The sequence below is a fragment of the Garra rufa genome, chromosome 10, assembly GCF_049309525.1.
Source record: "Garra rufa chromosome 10, GarRuf1.0, whole genome shotgun sequence".
Taxonomy (NCBI): Eukaryota; Metazoa; Chordata; class Actinopteri; order Cypriniformes; family Cyprinidae; genus Garra; species Garra rufa.
In genome coordinates this window covers 35,411,065-35,436,644 of record NC_133370.1, presented here as the reverse complement: position 1 = coordinate 35,436,644, position 25,580 = coordinate 35,411,065, and the positions used below count along the sequence as shown (strand labels likewise).

The 25,580-nt window shown below is 37.6% G+C and overlaps 1 protein-coding gene and 1 long non-coding RNA gene across 2 annotated transcripts in view; both read right to left on the bottom strand.

Annotated features, from left to right (window-relative positions):
* Positions 1-875: 875 nt before the first annotated feature.
* Positions 876-25,580, bottom strand: part of sdr16c5a (short chain dehydrogenase/reductase family 16C, member 5a) — a 26,764-nt gene continuing 2,059 nt past the window's right edge. The window contains exons 3-6 of the mRNA XM_073849630.1: positions 4,725-4,856; positions 4,526-4,625; positions 1,990-2,134; positions 876-1,005 (exon numbers count right to left, since the gene is read on the bottom strand). Of these exons, the coding sequence (XP_073705731.1) occupies positions 876-1,005; positions 1,990-2,134; positions 4,526-4,625; positions 4,725-4,856 (507 nt within the window). The remainder of the gene's footprint in view (positions 1,006-1,989; positions 2,135-4,525; positions 4,626-4,724; positions 4,857-25,580) is intronic.
* LOC141345029 (uncharacterized) lies at positions 18,679-22,390 on the bottom strand. The gene is made up of 4 exons (XR_012356900.1): positions 21,340-22,390; positions 21,196-21,261; positions 20,996-21,063; positions 18,679-19,329 (listed from the first exon to the last, which is right to left on the bottom strand). It is a non-coding gene; the product is annotated as an uncharacterized lncRNA (long non-coding RNA).

The window sequence follows — 25,580 nt, the reverse complement described above, 5'->3', positions numbered from 1 at the left end:
AAGTTTAGAAATATAGAAAGTACATTTTTAAATCAGACACACAAAATTTTTTTGCCCTGCATCGTGACTGCCACGATGTGACTATCGCGCATGCGTAGATCGCGATGACGATGCTGAAACGATCTATCGTACAGCCCTATTGGGAGACATGTTTCTTTACAATTAACCAAGTTCAACAGCTCGTTAAGGTCTGTAAGCACTCTCTTTTAACTGCTGGCTAATTAGCATTTTAGATATATTTAGATATTTATTTCAGAAATACAAATTACAAGCTGATTCCATAATTTTTTCCTCTACTTGATATGGAAACTAATTTTCCAATAATTAAAAGAGCTTCATCTCATTTGTTTGAGGTGTGTTTCACACATCCACAATGTTGAATTAATAAATAGTTTTACGTCATATCTGTGATTTGTTTATTTTCTATGAAGTAAACAAAATGGGTGAGCAACATCTAAGATTGAATTATGACCTGAATGAAATAGTAATTCTGTGCATTCTCAATAAGCGTCAATCCAGTTTTCCGGCTGGATGACAATGACACATATACCCCCCCCCGACAAATTACACAATTTACACAGGTCATCCCACTGATGCCAGAAAATATAGAAACCCGTATTCATATGCAAAAAACAAAAAAAAACAAAAAAATATAAACAATGTTATTTTTTTAAAACGCATTATCGCAATTACATTTCATCAAAGCATGCAGCCCTAAAAGGGGGTACGTTAGAAAGATATGATGCACTATAAAAATATTTAAAATGTGAAATATTTTTTACAGATAAAAACATTTTACAGATAAATGAAACATTCCAAACAGGAGATGCCATTTTATACCCGAAGAAGTTTGAGATAAGCATATGAAACTTAACTTACCCTTTTAAAGCCATTAAAAAGTATAAGGACCTTGGAAGTAAAACATAAACTTGATCCGTTAGAATGGCACTGACAATCTTCTTAGCAACATAGTCTGGCTCCAATATGGGCAGCAGTCGGGGCCACCTGCAAACAAGGCACATGTTGTAATTGATGTGGCAACAACCACAATTTACTGTGTGATTGGGTTAGGTTTAGGGATCCTTAAAAGAGGATTATGAAGTGTATTTTACATACATTTCTATGCCCAGTTCAGGAAGAAAATCCATAGCCATAAAGCCTCTTTTGGTCTTATACTTGTTACATTTTGCAACAAGGTGTTACAACAAATACAAAGAAATATGCTACAAATGCAATTCTAATTTCCAACCGGCACCAGAAAAACAAAAAAGGGGAATCCTGTGAATGTTTTTAAGCTATTCATACATTTGGAGGGTCAAAACAGGAAGTAGATTAAGCCCCTAGGCAACGTCACTGGGCATGTACTGACAGCAAAGGACCATGCTAAGGGTTAAGAGGCACATACTAGTTTTTTTTTTTTCAATCGACTTGACACATTTCTCCAAATATACTTACAAAGGGTTGTACTATGACTGTTAATTGTTTAGATTTGTAGTCCTCCTGGGGCAACTTCTGTTATTTACTGTGAATGTCCACACTTTTTTCGAAATTTAAGTTTGAGAACATTTAGGTATTGATATGTAAATTGAGCATATCACCCAACACTAAGCAGCACCATTTAGGTGGACAATTTACGTCCTATCGTCAGCCTGTGAGATCGCCAATACACAATATTATTGTCTATTTATTTAATTATTTGCTTACTTAGTTTCATTAACGGAAAGTGAACCAACACTTGCATAAGGCTAAATGTTTTTAATATGACTTAATTTGTATATAACAATTTCATAGAACATTGTAAGTTACTAATTACAATGCTTACATTTCCTTAGCTATTTAAAAATGCATTTGTGCTGAACTCTCTGAATTAAAGTGACAGCTCATTATATACTATCATTATATACTATCATACATTATATACTATCGTCACAACCCTAGTGCTGCTTCAAAGAAAAATGTGGTTTCAGTATGAAGTGTTTGTTAACTTACTTTGTCCCACAGCCATCAAACATGCCTGTGTTGATGAAGTATGGGCAGACGATTGTGGTTTTGATTCCTTCCTTTCCTGCAGCTATCAGCTCAAGGGCCACAGACTCAGCAAAACCCACGGCAGCAAACTTGCTTGCACAATAATCTGTGTGGTAAACAATGGGCAAAATATAAAACATTTGTAGTGAAGCTGCCACTGAAACATCTCAGATGATGGTTTCCTGTTAAAGTCTACACTTTTATTTAACACAAACATGAAAGGATCAAACACAACATGAAATCAGGAGATATTACTCACAAATAGAACCTTTAAACACTCAGAAAATTTAATCTACAAGTTGTATATTAGAGTGTTCATCCATGTCTGCTGTGAAACTTATGTCTGCCAAACATGTTTGTCAGTACCGTCAGTATTCAGCAAATATGCATTTACATAATTTAAACAAATGTCTAATAAACATTTAATTCCACAGACCTTGCAGACTTAGTCAAATCTAGCTGTAAAATCTTGTGAAGTATGCATTTGTATCCTGCATGATCGTGTGTGCTCTGTGACGGTCGGTCTGTGTAAATTGAATGCGGGCAGGAGGAGAGCTCACCTTCACTGTGAAGACGTGCGATTGACAAACTTTAAACTTGTGTTTTCAAATTATGCTGCGCTTTATGCATTTATGCCCACTGTCATATTTTTATTGTATGTAAATAAGAGTTTTACCTTTGAGTGCCCTGCTGATTACAGTGTTTACTTTCTTTTTGTTTATATTTTAAAATATTTCTGTATTTGCAAAAAAATACTGTAATAGAATTATAGAATTAGGAGGTTGTCATTTAAAGTAGAAGTATGTTTATTTTACACATTTATTTTTAATATAATTCATTTCAATTTGTCAAATTTCTCAAAAATTAATATAAATAAATGAAAATAATGATAAATGATAATAATAATAAAAAAAAAAATTATATATATAGACTCATATATGTATTAGGGATGCACCGAATATTCGGCCACCGAAAATGTTCGGCCGAAAATGGCCCAAAAGGGCATTTTCGGTGTTCGGCCGAAAGACTTTTATCACCGAAACAACACGGCCGAAACAGTATGTTGACGCAAACAGAAACCGCAGCCTGCACGTGCTTGTCTGAAGCAACACATATGCGGTGTGGACGTATATCAGTATATCCGAGAAAGACCCACGGATAGCGATTTGCAAAACATGTAATGCCGAAGTTTCAAGAGGGGTGTGTCTGCAGTCGTGCGGGCAGCCAGTGATGAGAGCAGAGAAAGAGACAGATGTAGCTTTCAGTGAGTGAAAAACAATGGCTTTACGTTGATGTTACGTCACAATATTTTAAAGATTTGTCCTTTCTATATACTGTATTTTTTTATAAATATTTATGTTTTAAACCATGGAGGTGAGCCAATGGATATCACACAAGCAACGTGAAAACTGCGCTATATGTGAAAGTGAAAGTGAAAACTGACAGTGCTTTCAGCATCTGACGTGCATTCTCTCAGAGACCATAAGAGGCGATTATACTTTATATGCTGATATTAATTTAGTCCCCTTAATATTTTTCTTGTGCCCTGAACATGGTGGGAAAAAAATAAAAAGAAACGTATACGTATTTTGTGTAAGGTTTGTTTTTTGAAAGACTTAAATAAAGCTCTTAATTTTCATTGATGACTGCAGTTTTATTTAGGGGCTAAGAAAGTCTTAATTATGATTTCAGGTGGTCTTAAATGTGGGGACTGAAAGACAAGAATTGCGATGAAACTTCAAAAGGCTATCCATTGAATAAATATGAGCGTTGCACGTTTCAAAGTCATTTGCTGCGCTGCTTTGTGTAATATTATTCTGACAGCGCCTCCTGCTGGAAGAGAAACGCATAGAGTTGTAAATGTGAACTGATGGATCCACAAGATAATGTGTTATAAAAATGTAAACAATTTAAACAAAGGCAGTAAAATATATGTATATGTTATTTAAGTAATATAATATTTGATTGATAACAATTGGTTAAATTAATTAAATTGGTTAAATTGATTTATTCTTTGAAACTTTAATATTAATTTCTAGTAAAAATATTAATATTAAAAACTAGTTCAGTGTTAAACAAATATTTTGAAATTGTATTTTTGTTATTTTATTTCTCTGAAAAGCAATGCAAAATAGTAAAAAGCTAATTTTTACTATTTAATTATTGTAATGGTGAAAAAATTGGCAAAATAAATGGAAAAAAATGCGAAACACCGCGTTCGGTATTCGGCCTTCGGCCAAGCATTTCATTATTATTCGGCTTCGGCCAAGAATTTCATTTCGGTGCATCCCTAATATATATATATATATATATATATATATATATATATATATAGTTCATCCCTACCCTGCTCTCTAAGATATCGGAATCATTATCAACTGGCAAAAAAAAAAAAAAAAAAAAAAACACAATATCGGTCGACCACTATTTGTTACTGTTTAAAAAGCTCATCTAGTGAGAGTGTTGTTGTGTAAAAGATAGAAGGACACCTGATTACCTGCCAGTCCATTTACACCTATTAAGCCCGCAGAACTAGCAACACTGACCAGATGTCCATGGTTCTTGTTTGTCATTGCAGGCAGAAATGCTTTATATGTCTAAAACAGAGGCATAAACAAAAATGAGCACTTATACAGAACAGCAGATTAAAAAAAACAAGATAAGATATTCAGAAAATGTTCATAGAGAGAGCCTACCCAAAAGTGGGACAATGCATTAACTCTGAGTGTCTTCTCAACAAGTGCATCAGGAGTGTCCATAAACCGTTTACCACTGACAATGCCAGCATTGTTTATTAGTATGGTGACATCGCCGATGTCACTTTTTACCTAAATGTGGAAAAATAATCAATATGAGTGAAATAAGTTAAAGTTAAATGTCATTATATTATAATGTACCATAAACTTTTAGAGGCAAAACCTACTGAACAGAGCAGGACAGAAATTGTGTATGATTTTAAAATATTATTTTTAGAATGTCATGACAAGCATTAATGTGTTTTGCCATATCAGTCGATATCGATAATTATCACGATAAATGTCAAAAAGGCAGATTTTTACTCATGAATGAAAGAAAAACAAATTTATCAGAATAAAAAATTCTGATAAAAAATTAGCCTTCCTAATATGAGGTGATAATTGACTCCTTAAAGTGATTTACAGTTGCATTTTCTTTTTACCTTTGTATAATGGCATTTTTAATTTATTAAAATGTCATTATCTGTCAAATAAAAATTTATTTATTATATTTATTTTAAAACAATATTATTAATAGCAGAATAAGACAAATAAATTACCAATCATATAAAATTAGTATTAATAAAAAATCATTTGTACTACAGAGGTGGCTTGTAGGTAGAGGTCGACCGATATGGGTTTTTCTATAGCCGATGCCGATGTTTAGAGGTCAGGGTCAGACGATGGCCGATATGTGCTGCCGATTTTTTTGGCCGATTTTTAGGGCCAATATCTTGAAGTTTGCATGCTAAAATGTCACACTAATAATAAGAGGATGCACATCATTTCTAAACTTAAACACAATGAACCATCTTTCGGATCTTGATTTTGTGCACTGCACAGTATTATTATAAAAGATTTAACCAAACAAATCAAACTGACCAAGTATTAAAGGTCCCACTTTACATTAGGTGGCCTTAACAACTATGTACTTACATTTAAATTAATAATTTGGTACAGTGTACTTATTGTGTACATACATGTTTTTACATTGTATTTATATATTTTTAAAAACCTATATGTAATTGCATTTGTAATTAATTTCTGTAATTACCACTGTTGAACCAACCCTTACACCCTAACCCACCCTGAAACCTACCCATACCACCAAACCTGTCCCTAACCTTACCCATATCCCACCTTAATAGAAGCAAAAGTGTTTTGCAATGCAATATGACCACATTGAGTACACTGTACTTTAAGTACATAATAATTAAGGCCACCTAATATAAAGTGTGACCGTATTGAATATATAAAACAGATAATATAAAAACTGTTAATCATTTACATAAAAGTTTAAGAGCTGAGATTAATGTTAAACTTTAATGTTTTAAATATAAAATTGAGTACAGAAATTTTTAATGATTTATATAACTGAGAGGACCTGCCAGCAGATGGCGGCAAGACACTGATTTAATTACTGAATCATATTCATTTGATTTGTTCAAGCAGCTGATTCATTTCTGAATAAAGCAAATGACGGTCTTTATGAATGGGAAATTGAATCATTTCACTAGATTCGTTTAAAAAACGCACTGTACTGGCTTTATATCCAGCAAGCTAAACACTTCTACTCAATAAACGGACTTGACACCCGGAAGTTGTAGTTCAGATGATTTACTGAGTAAAATGTGTAAAACTGTAAAATAAAACAAACGATTGTATAAATAAACTGTTACATGAAAAATGTTTATACAGTATAAATGTACTGCGAGATAAATGCTTATAAGAGCTTAAGCAGTTCAAAGATATTATAATATAAACAGAACTACGTATTTCACAATCACGTATTATGAAAACATCTATTTCCACATGTAGTACCTGCTAAACATGCAGAATACCATAAATCAATGATAATCAAACTTTACTTACAGGCAGTGCCTCGTTAAGTGCTGTAAATACGATTGAATGATGCAACAACATAAAAATGCGCTACCCTGTGCTGCGCACGCTATTCTTCTGAACCCGGAAACTGAATAACATAAATTCAAGTGGTAGAATACAAATTGACCAGTAGGGGGAGCAAAAATGCTAAAATAGGCGAAGCCAGAACACTCCCCGTCTGGTATCCTAAAGATACCATTAACTCTTACAGTTACTAGATTACATCTGGTCTGAGGAAAGCAGGTATACTACTTCGGATATGGGTCTATGATAGATTTTTGTTATCCCGTGCTGAGCAATTTTCACCTCCACTTTCCTCACTAGACCATCTGTACTGGGAACAGCCTTCACAATTATCCCCATCGGCCACTCATTCCGTTTGACTTGTTTGTCTTTGATCAGAACAATGTCACCTCCTTTGATGTTTGGACACTTGTGGAACCACTTACGACGGCTCTGAAGTGTTCCAAGATACTCCTTCCTCCACCTGTTCCAGAATGTTTCTGCTAGGGCTTGAACCCGTTTCCACTGGCACTGGAGCATGTCCGTCTTGCTGAAATCTGGCGGAGTAGGGAGATTACCAGTTTTTTGTGTCAGAAGCATAGATGGTGTTAGGACGAAAGGGAATTCGGGATCTGTGGAGACTGGGATTAGAGGCCGTGCATTAATGATGGCTGTCACCTCAGACATGAATGTCACTAAGACTTCATGGGTAAGCTGTGTGTACCTGTCTTTTAGGAGCATTGAATCCAGGATTCGTCTCGTCATGCCAATCATACGTTCCCAGGAGCCACCCATATGAGAAGAGTGTGGTGGATTAAAGACCCAGGAACATCTTTGCTCAAGGAGGTACTCTCTCACTGCTGTTTGTTCATTCTCACTCATTTTAAGCTCTCTAGAGGCACCAACAAAATTCGTCCCGCAGTCGGAGCGCAGCTGCTTGGCCGGACCTCTAATAGAAAAGAATCTTCTGAGAGCATTAATGAGACTTGAAGTCATTGTCTCAATCACTTCAATATGAACTCCTCTGGAACTCATACAAGTGAACAACACTGCCCACCTCTTGCTATTGGCTTGGCCACCCCTTGTGTGGCGTGTGATCACCTCCCATGGCCCAAACACATCTAAGCCAACATAGGAAAAGGGTGGATCCATCTGCAGTCTTTCAACTGGCAGGTTGGCCATCTGTTGTTCCTCCATCTTGCCTCTTAGTTTACGGCAGGTGACACATTTCTGGATGATACTGTTAATGCATCGCTTAGCCCCAATTATCCAAAAGCCATTAGACCTTATGCTGCCCTCAGTCAGATGTCTGCCCTGATGCTGTACACATTCGTGAAAGTGTCTGACCAGTAGGACAGTAATGTGATGGTGAGCCGGGATGATGAGGGGATTTGATTCTTTATCTCCTAGCTCTGCTTGTTTGATGTGTCCGCCAACTCTTAGCAACCCATTGCTGTCGATGATTGGATTCAGCTTTAAAAGTGGACTATGTAAGGGAACCTCACCTGAGGAAATGATGCATTTCAGCTCCTCCTGGTACACTTCATGCTGTACACTCTTAATAATTATTTCCTCAGCTTTCAGAAGATCACTTACAGATAGGCCCTTTGAGCACAAATTCCAACCAGTGCACTGACTAGCATCACTTGGTTTAGTGAAACAATGGGCAATATGATGCAGTCGAGCCACAGCTCTGACAATTGTTGTCCAGTTTGAGAATTGCTCAAATCTTTTGTTACCCAACTGATCCACTTTGATGTGGGTAGAGAAGACATGAATCTCTGAGCGAATTTCGACATCTTCCTCTGGGTCAACAAGGTTGTATGAGTGTGGGCTATCAAAAGGCTGCTCTGATGGATAGTGCAGAAATGAAGGTTCTTTGAGCCAGGTTGTGGCCTCAAGCTTGGCGGATGGGACAGAACGAGAGCCATGATCAGTAGGATTTTGCTCTGAAGAAACATAACTCCATTGTTCGGGCTGAGTAGTTTGTCTGATGCGATGCACCGTTGCTCACATAAACATGAAACCGTCTGGACTCATTATAAATGTAGCCCAACACTACTTTACTATCTGTGTAGAGCCTTATTCTGTCTGGTTTCAGATTAATCTCCTCTGTAATGAGTTCGGACATTTTGACTGCTAGGACTGCAGCACATAATTCTAGCCTAGGTACAGAGAGATTAGGCTTTGGAGCCAACCTTGTTTTGCCAAGAATAAAGTTAACCTCTGTGTTGCCTTCCTGATCAGAGGCTCTCAAGTATGCTACAGCGGAGATGGCTTTCATGGAGGCATCTGAGAAGACACATATTTCAGTATGTTTGGCCACAGAAAGAGGAATGGACACATACATTCGTGGAATGTTCAGACTTCTCAAGTCTTGCAGTGAATCACACCACCGTGTCCATTCTTCATGTCTGTTCTCAGGTAGTGGGGTGTCCCACTCTTGTGTCTCCAACGAGAGTTCTCTCAAGAGTAGATGCCCCTGATTTGTAATCGGTGCCAGGAATCCAAGGGGATCGAATAAGCTATTGACTGTTGAGAGCACTCCTCTTCGAGTGTATGGCTTATCAGTGTTAGGCACCTGAAAGGTGAACGTGTCTGACATTAGATTCCATTGTACCCCCAAGCTTCTCTGATCAGGTAAGTCATCCGTGGAGAGGTCAAGGTATTTGATGTCCTTGGCCAAGTCTTCATTTGGAAAGGCATCCATTACCTTGGCTCTGTTTGCAGCAATTTTATGGAGTCTGAGGTTTGAGTTTGAAGTGCCTCTTGTGCCCTTTTGAGTACGTCAATTGCCTCCTCCTCTGTAGGAAATTACCTTAAAGCATCATCGACATAAAAATCTTGTTCGATGAATTTCCTCACATCACTGCCATACTCCTTTTCTTCTTCTCTGGCAGCTCGACGTATTCCATAAATGGCCACTGCTGGCGAAGGTTTGTTGCCAAATACGTGAACTCGCATCCTGTAGTCCACAACCTCCTTAGTCAGATTGTTGTCGCAATGCCACAAAAAACGCAAAACATCACGACAATCCTCCCGAACCAAGAAGCAGTGGAACATCTGCTGTATGTTGGCGGTGATGGCAACAGGATTCTTTCGAAATCTTAAGAGCACCCCTAACAGGCTGTTATTAAGGTCAGGCCCAGACAGCAGCACGTCATTCAGAGATATACCATCAAACTTTGCACTAGAGTCAAATACAACTCGTATTTGCTCTGGCTTCTTGGGATGGTACACGCCAAATGATGGGAGGTACCAACACTCCTGGCCATCCCGTAAAGAAGGTGCTAACTCGGCATGGTTGTTGTTGAGTATTCTCTGCATGAATTCTGTGAAATCATCTCTCAACTTTGGCCTTCGGTCAAGGTTGCGACGGAGAGACATGAAACGTCTTACAGCATACTCTCTGTTGTTAGGCAAGCGTCTCCTTGGCTCACAAAATGGTAGTGGTGCTACCCAGCTGTTACTTGAATCCTTGGAGAATTCCTTTTCCATTATGTCTAGGAATAATTCGTCCTCCACTGAAGGTGCAAATTTATTGTCATCCTTGGTCTGCTGAAAGACTGAGTCAATCCTGTAGCTGGATAAACCTACTGGTTTTTGGAACTGGGTTCTCTCATTGATGTGATTATTGCATGGACTGAAGTAGCTTGGTCTGCCATTCTCTAAGATGTGTGTTCTCATGCAATTCACCGGAGAGGGCTTGTGACACTTCCCGAGGCACACATCTCCGACGATGACCCAACCAAGGTCCAATTTTTGTGCATATGGCGCATCATGAGGACCGTTGAGTTGTCTGCGAACTTTATGCGCCCTTATTATGTCTCTTCCCAGAAGGAGCAGTATTTCAGCATTTGGATCTATGGGTGGTATCTTGTCTGCTATTACTTTTAAATGGCTGTGATGCAGGGCGGCAACAGCGGTTGGTATTTTGTCTCTGTTGTCTGGCATATTATTGCATTCGATAAGAGTAGGAAGAGGAAAACTGATCTCACCATCTGCAGACTCAATGATGAACCCATGAGCTCTTCTTCCAGTTGCTTCAACAACTCCAGCACATGTCTTCAATGTGCACAGGTCCCTTGCACATTGAACATGTCAAAAAATTCTGACCTCGCCAGAGATCTGTTGCTCTGCTCGTCAATGATGGCATAAATCCGCTTGCTTCGGTCAGGGCTTCCAGCAGGATAAACATTCACAAGGCATATTTTAGAGCATGACTTCTCACTAAACCCTTTGCCACAAACCTTGGTGCATTTTGATGACACATCTCCAACACATGTCTCTTCTTGCTCCCCGCCATCCAGTAAAGGCGGTGTAGAATCAGAATGCCATGGTGGTGGGCCTGGGTGGAGAGCAGCCAGGTGTCTGTCACTCTCACACTCAGAGCATTTGATTAACAAATCACAATTCTTAGCGATGTGTTTGTTCGATGAGCAGCATCTAAAACAAATAGACAGCTCCTTTAGAATCCGTATCCGTTCCTCTAGTGGCTTTTCTCTGAAGCCTCTGCATTTCTTGAGAGGATGGGGTTTACGATGTATTGGACATTGCTTATCGATCTCATCGTTTCCTCTCTGAAGACTCTTGACATGAGAAAACTTAGAGAAGGGCATCACATCAATTTTATGGACTGAGACAGGTTTATGAACATGGATGTGGCTTTCACTATACCTGTCCTTTCCACCAGGGGTTATGGAGAGCGAAGAAAGGTTAAAGCTCGGATCATTGCGTGCTCTAGCTTCTGCACACACAAACTCAACAAAGAAGGAGAATGGCGGAAACGGAACCTCATATGTGTACTTGTAATGAGAACCCTGCATCATCCACTTTTCTTGTAATCCAAAGGGCAACTTTTGCACAATTGGATTAACACCTCTGGCTGTATCTAGATAAGTGAGCCCAGGTAGATCACCCCCACTCTTAGCTGCTTCTATCTCTGAAAGCAGATCTCCTAGTTCTCGGAGCTTATGGTGATCTTTAGCTGATATCTTTGGAAAAGTCTCTATTTTCATGAAGAGAGCCTTTTCAATAGCTTCTGGAGATCCGTAGGTCATATCGAGCCTCTCCCAGATCAATTCGAGACCAGCAAGTAAATTCCTTACATTGACAGATTTAATGCGACGGGCATGATCTGCCGACTCTCGTCCCAACCACCTAATCAACAAATCAAATTCTTCACCTGCTGTAAGATCAAGGTTTCTGATGGCATTGAGAAATGATGACTTCCAAGCAAGATAGTTTTCGGGATGGTCATCAAATTTGTTAAGCCCTGATGTCACAAGCTGGTTTCGTGCTAAGAACTTAGCCAAGTCGAGTGTGGCCACATCATGACCACAGTGATGAGTAGGATGATTTATTTTTCGTCCAGCATGAGGGACGGGAGCAGCTTGACTCTTAGAATGGCGTGTGAAGCCCTGTGAAGACTGGGGAAAAGGAGGTTTAGACTGATCTCCTTTTTCGCTGCCACTGTAATGACTAGCCTTCCAAGAGGACAGAACGTGATAGACCGGTGAAGAAGGCTTTTTCCCTCTATCATCCTCTAGATTTTGGGCTAATTCAGACTTTGAATTCTCTTTGGTAGGTACAGTGTCGTTGGGTTCACTGTGTTGTTTTACATACTCTTCGGTACGTTGCCTAGGACTTTGCTGTGGAAGGTGGATAGATGAACTACAATGTGACTTTTTCATTTCTAGATCTGAGACAGCAGCTTCCATGACCTCTGCTTCTGCCATTGCAGCTTCCGCCTCTCTCTCCTTCTCGATTACGTCTAAAGTTGCTTCAAGGCGAGCTTTCTCTATTTTAATTTCCATTTCTCTCTTTGCAAATGAGGCTCTTGCCTGAGCAGCTTCTGCCTTCGCTCTTGCTTTAGTTGCTGCCAGACTAAACGTGGACTTGCTGGAAGACACAGAGCGCCGGGATGGAGCTGACTGACTTTTGTCATCTTCCATGACTGCAGTTGTCGTGTTAGCCTCTATGCCGTGGACAACAAGCGCAGTGATTTTCTGCTTCCGTGATAAACAGCTCTTGTAAGAAGCTTGCCTTTTTACTGTACTGGCTTCATATCCAGCAAGCTAAACACTTCTACTCAATAAACGGACTTGACACCCGGAAGCTGTAGTTCAGATGATTTACTGAGTAAAATGTGTAAAACTGTAAAATAAAACAAACGATTGTATAAATAAACTGTTACATGAAAAATGTTTATACAGTATAAATGTACTGCGAGATAAATGCTTATAAGAGCTTAAGCAGTTCAAAGATATAATATAAACAGAACTACGTATTTCACAATCACGTATTATGAAAACATCTATTTCCACATGTAGTACCTGCTAAACATGCAGAATACCATAAATCAATGATAATCAAACTTTACTTACAGGCAGTGCCTCGTTAAGTGCTGTAAATACGATGGAATGATGCAACAACATAAAAATGCGCTACCCTGTGCTGCGCACGCTATTCTTCTGAACCCGGAAACTGAATAACATAAATTCAAGCGGTAGAATACAAAATGACCAGTAGGGGGAGCAAAAATGCTAAAATAGGCGAAGCCAGAACACGCACGTTCATTCATAAACGAAACACCGCTGTGTTTAAATGGAGATGCACAGTGGCTCAGTTGTGACTTGTTTCAGAATACTTTTGACGACAAAAGACAGCAAACTCTTACTTTTGACGACAAAATAAAGCAAAATCAGGCAATAGTGTAATCTGCCTGCCACCCACCCGCACCTATATTTGTTCTCTGATTTATCTAACCGCACATGATCTTCCTATTACAATTATTCTAATTCTTAGTTTTGCATGCTGATATGATAAATGGATGGTTCATTTTAACAGCTGATCTGCACATCGCTGCACACTTATATAGACTTAATCACTCGTGCTTTTAAGCCAAATCCATGCTGAAAAAAAAAAACATTTACTGACATCTGGACGTGACCACATATGTATAAACTCTCAGTATCTGAGGTGACGGAGAGGACGGTGCAGGCGCTGACATCAGGTGCAATCATCAATATATATTTAAAAGGAAGCTGGCGCCACGATCCTGACCACATAACTCAGGTCCAGATTTTAGAAAATGTAGTTAATGTTTACATCATTATTGATTTATCTCATCCACGCGCAACCCACCCACAAGTAATTAGAATGCATTTTTTATTACTAGACCCGTGGATATAACCACCCTCCGTGCATCACTGTCTCCCAGCGAGGCGAGTAATCGCAAAGCTGCATTGTTTGTGAGAGCCGCCGCCTTCTCCACCCCACGCACAGAGTGAAATTGTCCGACTCCAATATAGGAAAAATAAAACAGAGCTTATAACACTGGGGCTAATATGATAGCAAGCAAGCTGCAGATCGTTTTCGACTACAGTCCTTCAACTTAACTGCAAGCAAACATTTAACCAGCCGTAGTATTATGCCAGTTCCCAAGGGTTCTATGCTTTTCTTTCACTAAGTGAAAGTAACACTTCCTAGTTTACTAGTAATATATAGTAAATATATGGCCATGGGACAGAATTTAAGCCTTACATTTTATCTCTCAGAACTGTTATTGAATCTTACAAGAGTTTTGGCTTGGGGTCCTTCACAGCAGCGCGTTTTACTGCACAAATAACACGGGGCTGTCCGCAGACGTGCCTGACTTTAAATCGGCGCTACTAAACACGGATATGGACCGATGCCGATATATTAAAAAATGGCAAATATCGGTCGAATATATCGGCCGAACGATATATTGGTCGACCTCTACTTGTAGGTGCAATTTCAGACATTTAATGAGGCTCAGAGTTGGCATAAGTGCAAATAAAAGTCATGTTGAAATAAATGTTTTAAATATACATTTTTGAATATAGAAATATTGCGTTTTAAAGGGGTCATCCGATGCCCATTTTCCACAAGTTAATATGATGCTTTAGGGTCCTAATGAAAAGTTTGTAATATACTTTGATTAAAGTGCCCCTATTATGCCTTTTCAAATATGATATTTCATGTAGTGTCATGTAGCTGTATGTGAACATAAACTATCTGCAAAGTTGTGACGCCGACAGTGCACCATAAATGAAGTTTTTCTCTATCAAAAAAAAGAGTCGGCTCACATTCGCCTAAACGAGTCGTCAGCAATTCGAATCTTTTTCTGTAACGGCCACACGTCACGAGCTACACATTTGCGTAATGTCCGCCCATGTCGCGAACAACTTGCCCGCCCACAAACAGTAGGCCTACCATTTTCACGTGGATTACATCATGTCAAGAAGGCGTCCTGCGCTGTGAGAGTGAATTTGTTTTATATGCCCTTCCGAAAGATGAAACTACCAAGAATGAGTGGTTAACATTATTTTTTTCAATAACCTCAGCAGTCCAATGCCAATCTTGTGTTGTGTTCGCGTCATTTTACTGATGACTGCTTTTCCAATCTTGGGGAGTAACGTTACAACGCGAGATTCACCAAACGCTTGGTTTTAAAAAATGGATCAGTGCCCAGTTTATTTGGACCGGCTTGCTCCTCTGAACTTCTACCTGTAAGTATGATTAATAATTGATGATTGTATTTTCTAGCGATCGTTCAAAATACGTCTTTGTGTACGTTATGGTGTGTAACAACCCCGCACATGTCTTGGTAACCGGCTAACTTGCGTTTCTGTAGTTCTGTTGTTCAGCTGTAAGTGCAATGTAGTTTAAAAATTGTGATTGATGCAGCTTGACTGTCTGTCTGCCTTATTAGTTTAAGTAATGATAATGATAAACGATGGCTTAACGCAGTGTTATGCATTGTACAGTGTTGAAGTTCACAGCGTAGAGGTGTGCCCGGTTTGCTTACAAAAGCAAATTGCAAGCACTTTCCACAGTTAACATATGACACTAACCACTGAGAAACGTCCTGCTCCAGTCGTGTTTGCAAAACAGTTTCTTGTCGATGTGCCACTTCAACTGTTTCATCGTCAGACTCCGGCTCGAATTGATAGGGTAAAATCGAGGCCATCTTTTCTATGCATTAACAAGTCTCCGCAGCTGTCATTCAGTTATGCCAATGGGCGTTTCGTTTTTGCGCTGTAGCGGTAGACCAATCCAAAAGGACTGCACCATCTGACCAATCACAGCAGTGAGGGCTCACGGAAAGGAGGGGTTTAGAGAGACCTGCTTCACACGAGTCGTTTACGAATCATTTAGAAACGGGGTAAAATTAAATCTAATTTTGGAGAAAACTAAAGTGTTTTTTGAACTTGCATACATGTAAACCTGTTTTAAGAGACTAATACAACAATATTAAGTACCTTTAAAATGGCATAATAGGGGCACTTTAAAAATTCTCAATGGTAGAGTAAAAAAAAACACTCATTTTACCTGGTAAAAAATGTCTCTGTTCTCAGCAAGCGATATCAGTACCTGCCCCTTTAAAAGATATGAACCTCTGCTCACCCCGCCCCTCAGTTCTGTGGGGCATGTCATTACAGCGCACATGAGGTGTTGCCTAGACAACAGTTGAGGGTATTATTTGCGGAAATAATGATCGCGAGAGGCTTTGAAAACACGTGTAACCATATCAGTTTGAACCGGAGTTGGACCCGGAACAAGATGACACCCGCGAAACAGTTCGGCAATTACGGCTTAAACAAGGCGTTTCTGAATGGTTAGTAAACTTAATGTCACTTTGATATATCTTTGTATGTACTGGCAGGATAGCGTACTGAGAGAGATACGAACACGATGTGTTTACTGAGGTATAGCTGACTGAACAAGAGCAAATAAGTGAGAGATTAACATAACTTACCCCGTTGTAATATTGAAATACATAAATGTGAGTGTTATGGTCTTTACTCGTATGCAGTTGCAGGCTGTAAACACTATTTTGCAGGCATTGCATTAAAGTTACCATTCTTAATGCAGTTATAACTGATCCAAAACGATTTAAAATAATTGTACATGACTTCATAATCATTAACAGACACCGTTTTAAACCATCTAGCGTTACAAAGCTAAGCTTAATGTAGTTTTACGACAACGTACACAGTTTGTAACTAGACAATCACCTTAATGCATCGTTCATTATAAACGTGCGATTATGAATTATATTGAGACGGATTTACATAGAGAAAACGACATAACCATCTTCTCTGAGAGTGTAAGTTACACTTTAATTCATCGTGAAATGCGCTAACTTTAGCACATTATTAAAAAAGATGATTAGCAAAGATTCGTAGAACAAGAAATTACACTCACTTCTTCTGGTGAAGATGAGGCAGGAATACGTATAGTTCATACAGATCCATTTTTCAGCAGCAACTTCTCATATAATGGTGAGAAATGATTCGCGTAAACATAAACCTATTTAGGTAGATAGGCGGCACATTCTCTTAAAATAAAATTCAGCCACTGTGTCCTCAGCGGCTCAGATGTCTCAGTAGTAAATGACTGCTGTGTTTGCTGTTACACCCATCAACTGTACTCCACACTCGTTTAGGCAACATTCTGCTCCAGCGTCGACACAATGGCTGACAGTTTACTTCTCACTCGAGGCGGACACTGCTGTTTTGCTTTTAGAGATGCGCAGCGGCTGAGCTGTTACTTTATTTGGAAATAGTTTCATTGAAAAAAATAGAGTAAAATCAGGCAGTAGAGTTATAGTCAGACAACGTAAGTCACTTAATATTAACTTCTAGTTATTCAACTGTTGTATTAAGTCAATATTACATTTGCTTACTCCCTTAACAATTGTTTAAATCTGTCACTTTCCTTATCGGACCAAGGGCAACAAATGATACATTGTAGCATTTTTCTGCAGTAGAGAGCGCGCAAATGAGTCTCTCTTTCACTTTAAATAAGCAGGACTCAAAAGCGCGTGCAAATGATACATTCCAATGTGTATTAATACCCGCGCCGAAATTTAAGTTCTGCTCTGTGTTCTCTACTAATTACTTGACTGTGAATGATTCCAGCGGCGTCACTATGTTGTCACTGAGAAGCTGAAGCCGTTCCCAGGAAGATTTTTGGTGTGCCAGCACAACAACAACAAAACAATGCGCTATACGTTTATTTTCCCCTCATTTTTTCTAATTGACAGAAATCCGTTGTAGACTTGTTGCAAGTAACGGAAATCCGTCGTAGCGACGGAGAACTTTAATCCCTGTACATTACTCAACGTTGCAAAAACACGTAGAAACCTTTGAAGCTCCGCTGAGCGCAAACACAAATATGCTGATCGGGTTAGTCACACATGGTGCTCCTAAATATTTTTTTACAGTCACACGTACTAATTTTTAGTCGCAAATGCAAGTGAAATGGTCGCACTGTAGAGCCCTGTGGCTGTAAACTAAATACTGCGTGTGGCATCCAGAAGTGCAGGTTGCAAAAGGCATGCGCAGCGTTAGGCATAGCGCATAAACATTATCGAGCGCTTATCGAACTGTCATTATCATTTTATCGAAAAAAAAAAAAAAAAAAAAAAAAAAAAACTATATCGTGATAATTATCGTTATCGAATTATCGCCCAGCCCTAGTAATTACTGTACACTGTAAAACCCGACAAGTTACGGTAACTCAAACCGTTTTAGGAAACTGATTGCCTTAAACCATTTAAGTTTGGTAAAACCCAAAAATATGAGTACTATAAACTCATATACATTGAGTTTAATTAACTTATTCTTTTTAACATTAGCTTAGGCAATTATTTGAGTTAACTCAACTTTAAAAATGTAAGTTTATTCCACTCAGTCAGTTTGAATTCAGGTAACAAATCCCACTAAGTCGTATCAACTTTTTGCTACTTGAATGGTTTGAGGAAACCGATTGCCTTAGATGGTTTAAGTTCATCAAACTCAAAGCAATAAAGTTACATAAGACGTACCAAAAACACTGGTAATAATGACAGAACAGGTGGGTTTTCTTAAGTATTTATTGAAATACAACAAATGTTTTAAAGCATAAATAAAAATAAGTGATCTGTTTAGTTAAAAATATAACATTTACGCTATCTTATCAGACTTTTCACCAAATAAGCAAAGACAGCAAAAACAAGGAAATGTTTAACAAAATCCCTTTTTAAAATACTAATTATAATTGATAATATTAAAAATAATAACAATAAATGATATGAAACACAGTGGATCAATTTTAAAATAAAATATAAAAAAAAAGGTTTTCCTTCAATTTTGTATAGAAAGTACTGTTAATCTTATGTATACTATAAGGGAATACATTAGTGCAAAAAAAAAACAAAAAAAAACCTGTACACTGAGCCAAAACTTGGCAGACATCATCTTTAGATACAATCAAAACATCCAAGTCAAAATTATTTATACAATGCTTTTTACAATACAAGTTATGTCAAAGCAACTTTACATTACTGCAGTGACCATTTGATCTGGATACAGACTAGACCTGGTGGCTACAGCAACCTCAGAATAAGAAAGAAACAGACTAATATTAACATAGACGCAAAAGTTCCATGTTGCCACAAAGTCAGATTGGAGAGGACTCATCTGGTTCTCGTGGTCTTGCGTTGATGGCCGTCTAGGTGATGAGGTCTTCAATGATGATCTGTCTCTGGGGCTCATCTAGTTGACGTGGTTTCTGCTGACATTCCATTGGGTTTAAGAATAATGTTCCCTCTTCCTCCTTAAAAGTGATGGTGACAGCTGCCATCTGCACCTGATCACGCTCCCGTTTTCTAAATGCAGTAAAAGTTTTGTTAGTGTACGTCACCAAATATCATCATATCTAAACAAATCAGACATATTTACATTTTCATAAATTACAATAAAGGTGTGAAGGATCGGGAAAGTGTTTATTCAATAAGGTATGTACACAATTTAAAACAAAAAACCTGTAGTACTTTAATTTTCACATCACAACTTCCAGAGTTGTTTATCAGCAGGATTTTCAGATGTGAATATCAGCTAAATGTTTTAGAGATTTAATTTAATTTAATTTACATAAACTCATTTTACTAATTTACTATTTAATTTGACAATCTAAGGTTCTTTATTACAGAACAGAGAGAAAAAGTGATAGTTCACCCAAAAATGAGAATTACTTACTCTAATGTTGTTCCAAGCCCGCATTCCAATTTAAACCCTGTGGCTTGTGACGATACATTGAGGTTTGAGACACAAAACTATCGGTCTGTACAAAAAACTGAACAGTATTTATATTATTTACCTTTGATCGACCGCAACGTTCTACTGTCCTCACAACAGCCGGCGCGTGATGCGTCAACGTGATCTGCCATAGTAGATGCATGCACGGCGGTCTGTCATGCGTACACATCACTCATTGTTTACGTAGTGCATAGTGGCTACTCAAAATGATAATGACTTGTGCTTATCCTGATTCTGGCAATTGATTAAAAACTAAAAGATTACGTTTTCTTGTGCAAACCCATCGGGGAGTGTTGACTTTTCACTGACTACAATCGCCAGAGCACGCTGACGCACCATGCACAGGTTGTTGTGAACACGCTCCATACAGGGGAGAGTTCCGGTGGATCAGAGGTAAATAATGATGTAAATACTATTAAGTTTCTTGAACAAGACAGACAGTTTTGTGTCTCAAGATCTCAATGTATCACCTCGGGCCGCAGGGTTTAATTGGGTTTTGTCTGTGTATGTTTTTTTTCCCTCAAAGATTTGGTAACTATTGACTGCCATTATATGACTGACAGACTGCAATGGTTTGAGTTAAACATTTTTGTTTGAACTATCCCTTTAAGGTATTTTTAATGATATCTGAGAACTTTCTGAGCCTCCATAGACAGCTACGCAACTGGAATGTTCCTAGATCTATAAAATATATTTTTTTCATCTGTATTAATTAAGTATATAACTATAACTATAATCACAACTTAAAAGACTTCACTGGTATTCTTCTGAAGCAACACAAAATAAAAAAGACTGTCAGAATGACAGCCAACCTGAAATTTAAGATGTCATTCACTCTGCCAATACAGACTGAATCAAAATGGTAGCACACTACAAACATTACTGGTCCTTAGATGTCATGATGTTATTCTTGTGGGATGCTAGTTGAGGTTTGCCATTTTTCATCTGTGCTGTGTATTCACCATTGATCATTGTTTAGGTCTAAATTTCAAATCTAATATTCACACAAAATTACAGTATTGCTTCAGAAGAGCAGAGATTGAATTTGTGTTGCTGGTAATTCTGGACACAATTGCAATTGCATTAATAGCAATTCATCAAACAATAAAAACTGAAGAACTTTACTTTTTATAACGTGACAAATTACATCTTGTAATTTCGTAATAAACACTAAAGCCCATCAATTTGTATATATCCTAAAGCCCATCATATAAATATAATGTGAATTCTACTTACTTCATTTTAGGCTTTTACTGCAGCAGCTTGTTGCCAATGACATCACACCACCCCTAGCTGGCTTAGCTCTGAAAAGATTGATGTAAAAAACATGACAATTTGTTAGTATGAATTTTAAATAAGACATCATGAGGAGCAAATAACAGTCTAAAATGTTAACTAACTTAATGTTAACAAAACAGAGTATAAACGCTCCTCACCGGGCTTGGGCGAGTAACGTTATAGTAACGTTAAACGTCAGCGTCACATGGATATTCTAGATGAAACTGACAAAGCAAATAATAAATAACGATTAACAAAAAGTTTAAACATTTTTGAAAATAGGGAATGTGTGTTTGCTTTACCTTGCTTCGGAGCTGTGGCGCGAGTGACGGTTAAAGATGTGGAAGATAGTTCGTCTTTCAGCCGCCTCTCGAGTTTAAAAATAAAAATTGCTGGACTCGTTTGTGTCCGACTGTGAGAAACCACAAAACATATTTATTAATTTATCACTGACAAACCGTTGTGTTTAACACTGCATATTTAACACCTCCCGTTGATAACTTTGATGTAATGACGCCATAGCTGCTTGATCTTTGCTAGACAACGTTATACACAATAAAGTTGACAAACACAAGTCGTTCGAAAGTGCTTAAAACAGCAATAAAGAAGTTTGAAAAGCTTAACTTGCCTGATATTTTCCAGGAATACGTCGCAATCCATCCTGCTGTGATCCCATGACATGAGTGAGAGGATGAGCAGACGTGATTGACTGAAAAAATGCGCGCGGTTTTTGAAAAAACCCGGAAAATATTTTGCCTCCAGTAAAAGTAATTATTTTAAAATTATAAATCTAAATCTAAATGAAATAGATGTATGTATTTATTATATTATCGTTATTATTACAGTTTATTATTATGGTTGTTTAATTATTATTAAAAGTAATATATTACCATTTAGTTAGGCTATTTATCTAGTAATGAAACATCTAATAATCTAGAACTATATTATACAAACGTGACTTCTCGAAAAACTATGTTAGAAATCATGGATTAAGCTTATATTTATTTGAAATATTTTGTGATCGGCCATAGACATAGAGTGTATGGCAATAATAGATTAAATTAATTTCTAGTAACTTATTTAAAATGAGTTCTGCTTAACCTAATTCGCATTTGAGTTTACATCACTAAAATGTATTGAGTTGAAATAACTTTTAGAAATTTTTGAGTTAAATTAACTCATTTCATTTAACGAATTCCACTGTTAGGTTTTACAGTGTACTGTAGACTACAAATTGTAAAAAGCATTCACGTCCTTGTAGAACTCATAATTACAACTTAGAAACTTAGAAAATTTGAGAGCTACAACTTATTTACCGTGACCGCTGACCACCTAACCTGATTCATGTAGGCACTATGTTAAGGCACTGATAGCATCACCATGGAAATACATAATTCTGAGTCTACAGCTCAAAGTACAACATCACGTTGTTATCTTAAAATTGCAGTAATTACGACATGGCATGAACACAGCATAGATATATTATATTTATATATATATATATATATATTAGGGATGTTAACCGATGACCGTTTGACCGGTGGTTGACCGTATCAACGTTAACCGGTCAAAGTTGTCGGTAGTCGGTTAAAAAAAAAGTGCCGGTGCGTCTTTTACGCATTCTGAAGGTGCCTGTTTTATGCATTGGTTTTATCATGTTGCAGTCTATTAGGCAACATTCCGCATAAGATGGGCTTAGATTTGGAAATACATTACATCTACATTTCAGTGGTAACCGATAAGGTGATGATGATCATCATCTTTCTTTATTATGGTTAGCACTGTTACCTCAACTAAAGCGGCGTCTCTTCGGAGCTGTCATTTTCTTAAATGAGCCGTGGCAATGTTTCAAATGAGCTTCTAACCTAGACAAACGCCTTTATTTTCAAAGCGATCACCTTGTACCCAAACCATTTGAAACTAAGGAGCCATTTGTCCTACGATTACATACAACAAGCTCTTCGGCGCCGCGTTTGCGGGACTCATGTTTCGCGCTGTCTGGGATTTTAAAAAAGTGACGTGAGTGGCAGTGTGTGCGTGTGTGTGTGCGGGAGGCAGAGCAGCAGAGAGATGCGACAGAGTTGCGAAATTGCAGGCGCGGCTCGAAATGGCTGTTATTTCAAATAGCGTACCATATTTTAAACTAATCGGTTAACCGGTTTCAACCGGCTAATGAGGCTCGGTGGTCGGTCAAGAAATTTTTTAGTTTTCGCCATCCCTAATAAATATATATATATATATATATATATATACAGTGGTTTGAAAGAGTGTTGGCCCCCTTCCTGATTTTTTATTTTTTTGCATGTTTGTCACACTTTAATGTTTCAGATCATCAAATTTAAATATTAATCAAAGATAACACAAGTAAACACAACATGCAGTTTTTGAATGAAGTTTTTTTTTTTTATTATTATGAAGGGAAAACAAATTCCAAACCCACATGGCCCTTTGTGAAAAAGTGTTTGCCCCCTAAACTTAAATGGTTGGGCCACACTTAGCAGCAACAACTACAATTAAGTGTTTGTGATAACTTGCAATGAGTCTGTTATAGCGCTGTGCGGGAATTTTGGCCCACTTATTTGAGCTTGAACCGCCATTTTAAGGTCATGCCACAGCATCTCGATAGGATTCAGGTCAGGACTTTGACTAGGCCACTCCAAAGTCTTCATTTTGTTTTTCTTCAGCCATTCAGAGGTGGATTTGCTGGTGTGTTCTGGATCATTGCCCTGCTGCAGAACCCAAGTTCGCTTCAGCTTGAGGTCATGAACAGATGGCCGGACATTGTCTTTCAGGATTTTTTGGTAGCCAGCAGAATTCATGGTTCCTTTGATTAATATTTAAATTTGTTTGATGATCTGAAACATTAAAGTGTGACAAACATGCAAAAAAATAAAAATAAAAAATCAGGAAGGCGGCCAACACTTTTTTCACACCACTGTATGTCACTTATGTTAATCAAACAACAAAACACAACTTTAACAAAGATTATTCTACATTTAATTCATACAGTGAAAACTATGCAGTTTTATTTTACACTTAACTATTACATTTGAATACTACTGTTAGACCTTCTTTTATTTGTAACTGTTATCTTGTAATTATCTATACTTGTAATTTGTGTATTTGTTCTTATTTTTTATTCATTTATTTTTACTGACTGTTTAATTGCCTTTAATCATGTTTGCTATATTTTTTACTGGTATTAAAAGTATACTTCACGCAAGTAAAGAAAGCAATGTTACATGGATTTATACGTTGCCCCTTACGTCACCTGTAGAAGAAAAATAATTAATCCGTGGGGACGGTTTTGCAATTCATTCCCTCAGTTTATAAACCGTACTCACGAATTCTTAAACTGTTCCCATGGTTTAACAAGTCGTGCCCACGGATTAACAAACCGTACCCACGAATTTCCAATCCGTGAGCTCAGATTTTGTAAACTGTACCCTCGGATTTTGAATCCATACCCACAAATTCATAATCCGTGCGCACGCTTTAGCAATCCGTTCCCACGGTTTGTAAACTGTACTCACGGATTTGTGGCCCCGCCCCCAAATTCAACCAGGCCATCTGTTTAGGTGCGGGATGCATTGTATTGCATTTATTAAACTTTATTTCTCGTAGTAGGCTATATGAGACTATGCAACACTGACAAAACAGAGTTTTTAGCTTTATTTTATATTAATCACCAATAGATTAGCTGCTAAAACACCACACCTATGTTTTATCCCATTGGTTATTAATGTAAAATAAACGCTAAAAAGAAGACTGTTTTGTAAGTGCGGACCATGGTACCAAAATAAAATAATAAGTGAAGAGCGCTGTTCAAACGGCTTTGCTTTATTTAATAATATTTTTCAAAATATAAAATTGCCTGAATTAAAAAAAAAAAGGTTAAAAGCAATACAAAACAAATAATGTACAGGTTATGTTGTCATTCCTTTGCTCTCAAACTAAATGCAATGTAATAATAGGCCTTATTTAATAATAACATTAATAGTGCAGCATGCATCTAACTCTGGGTGAAAAGCTTATCACAAATCGCCAAAATGAGTCTACATGTTAATGATGAATAGTACACAAACACATTTTCAAAACTGTAAAAGGTTATTACAAAATAAAGCATGCATTGTGATAAACAGTTTACTGTCTTGAGTGCACTCATTTATTTAGTCTACAAATTAAAATAATAATTATAATAATGACTATTATCAGTATTATTTACTGTCACAGAGCACCTTCTTCCCAAAACAGTGCATACTACTCTTTCAGCTATTAAAATAGTTCTGTTTTGTATGTAATGGCAAAGTGACTATATTTCGTTTCATTTTTTTATTAAGTTAATTTAGAAAAAAGGTTTGGAGCATTTTTTGTTCCTTAAATATAAGTTTTTAATTTTTAAAGTAAGGATCAGGCGACCAGTGGCAGACAGTGAGTTGATCGTGTTTGATCAATTTTGACTTATCAGATAATCACGACTTGCCTAAAATAAACATAGATATAGTCGTAAAAAAGTTAAAGTATAAAACAATGTAATTTCATC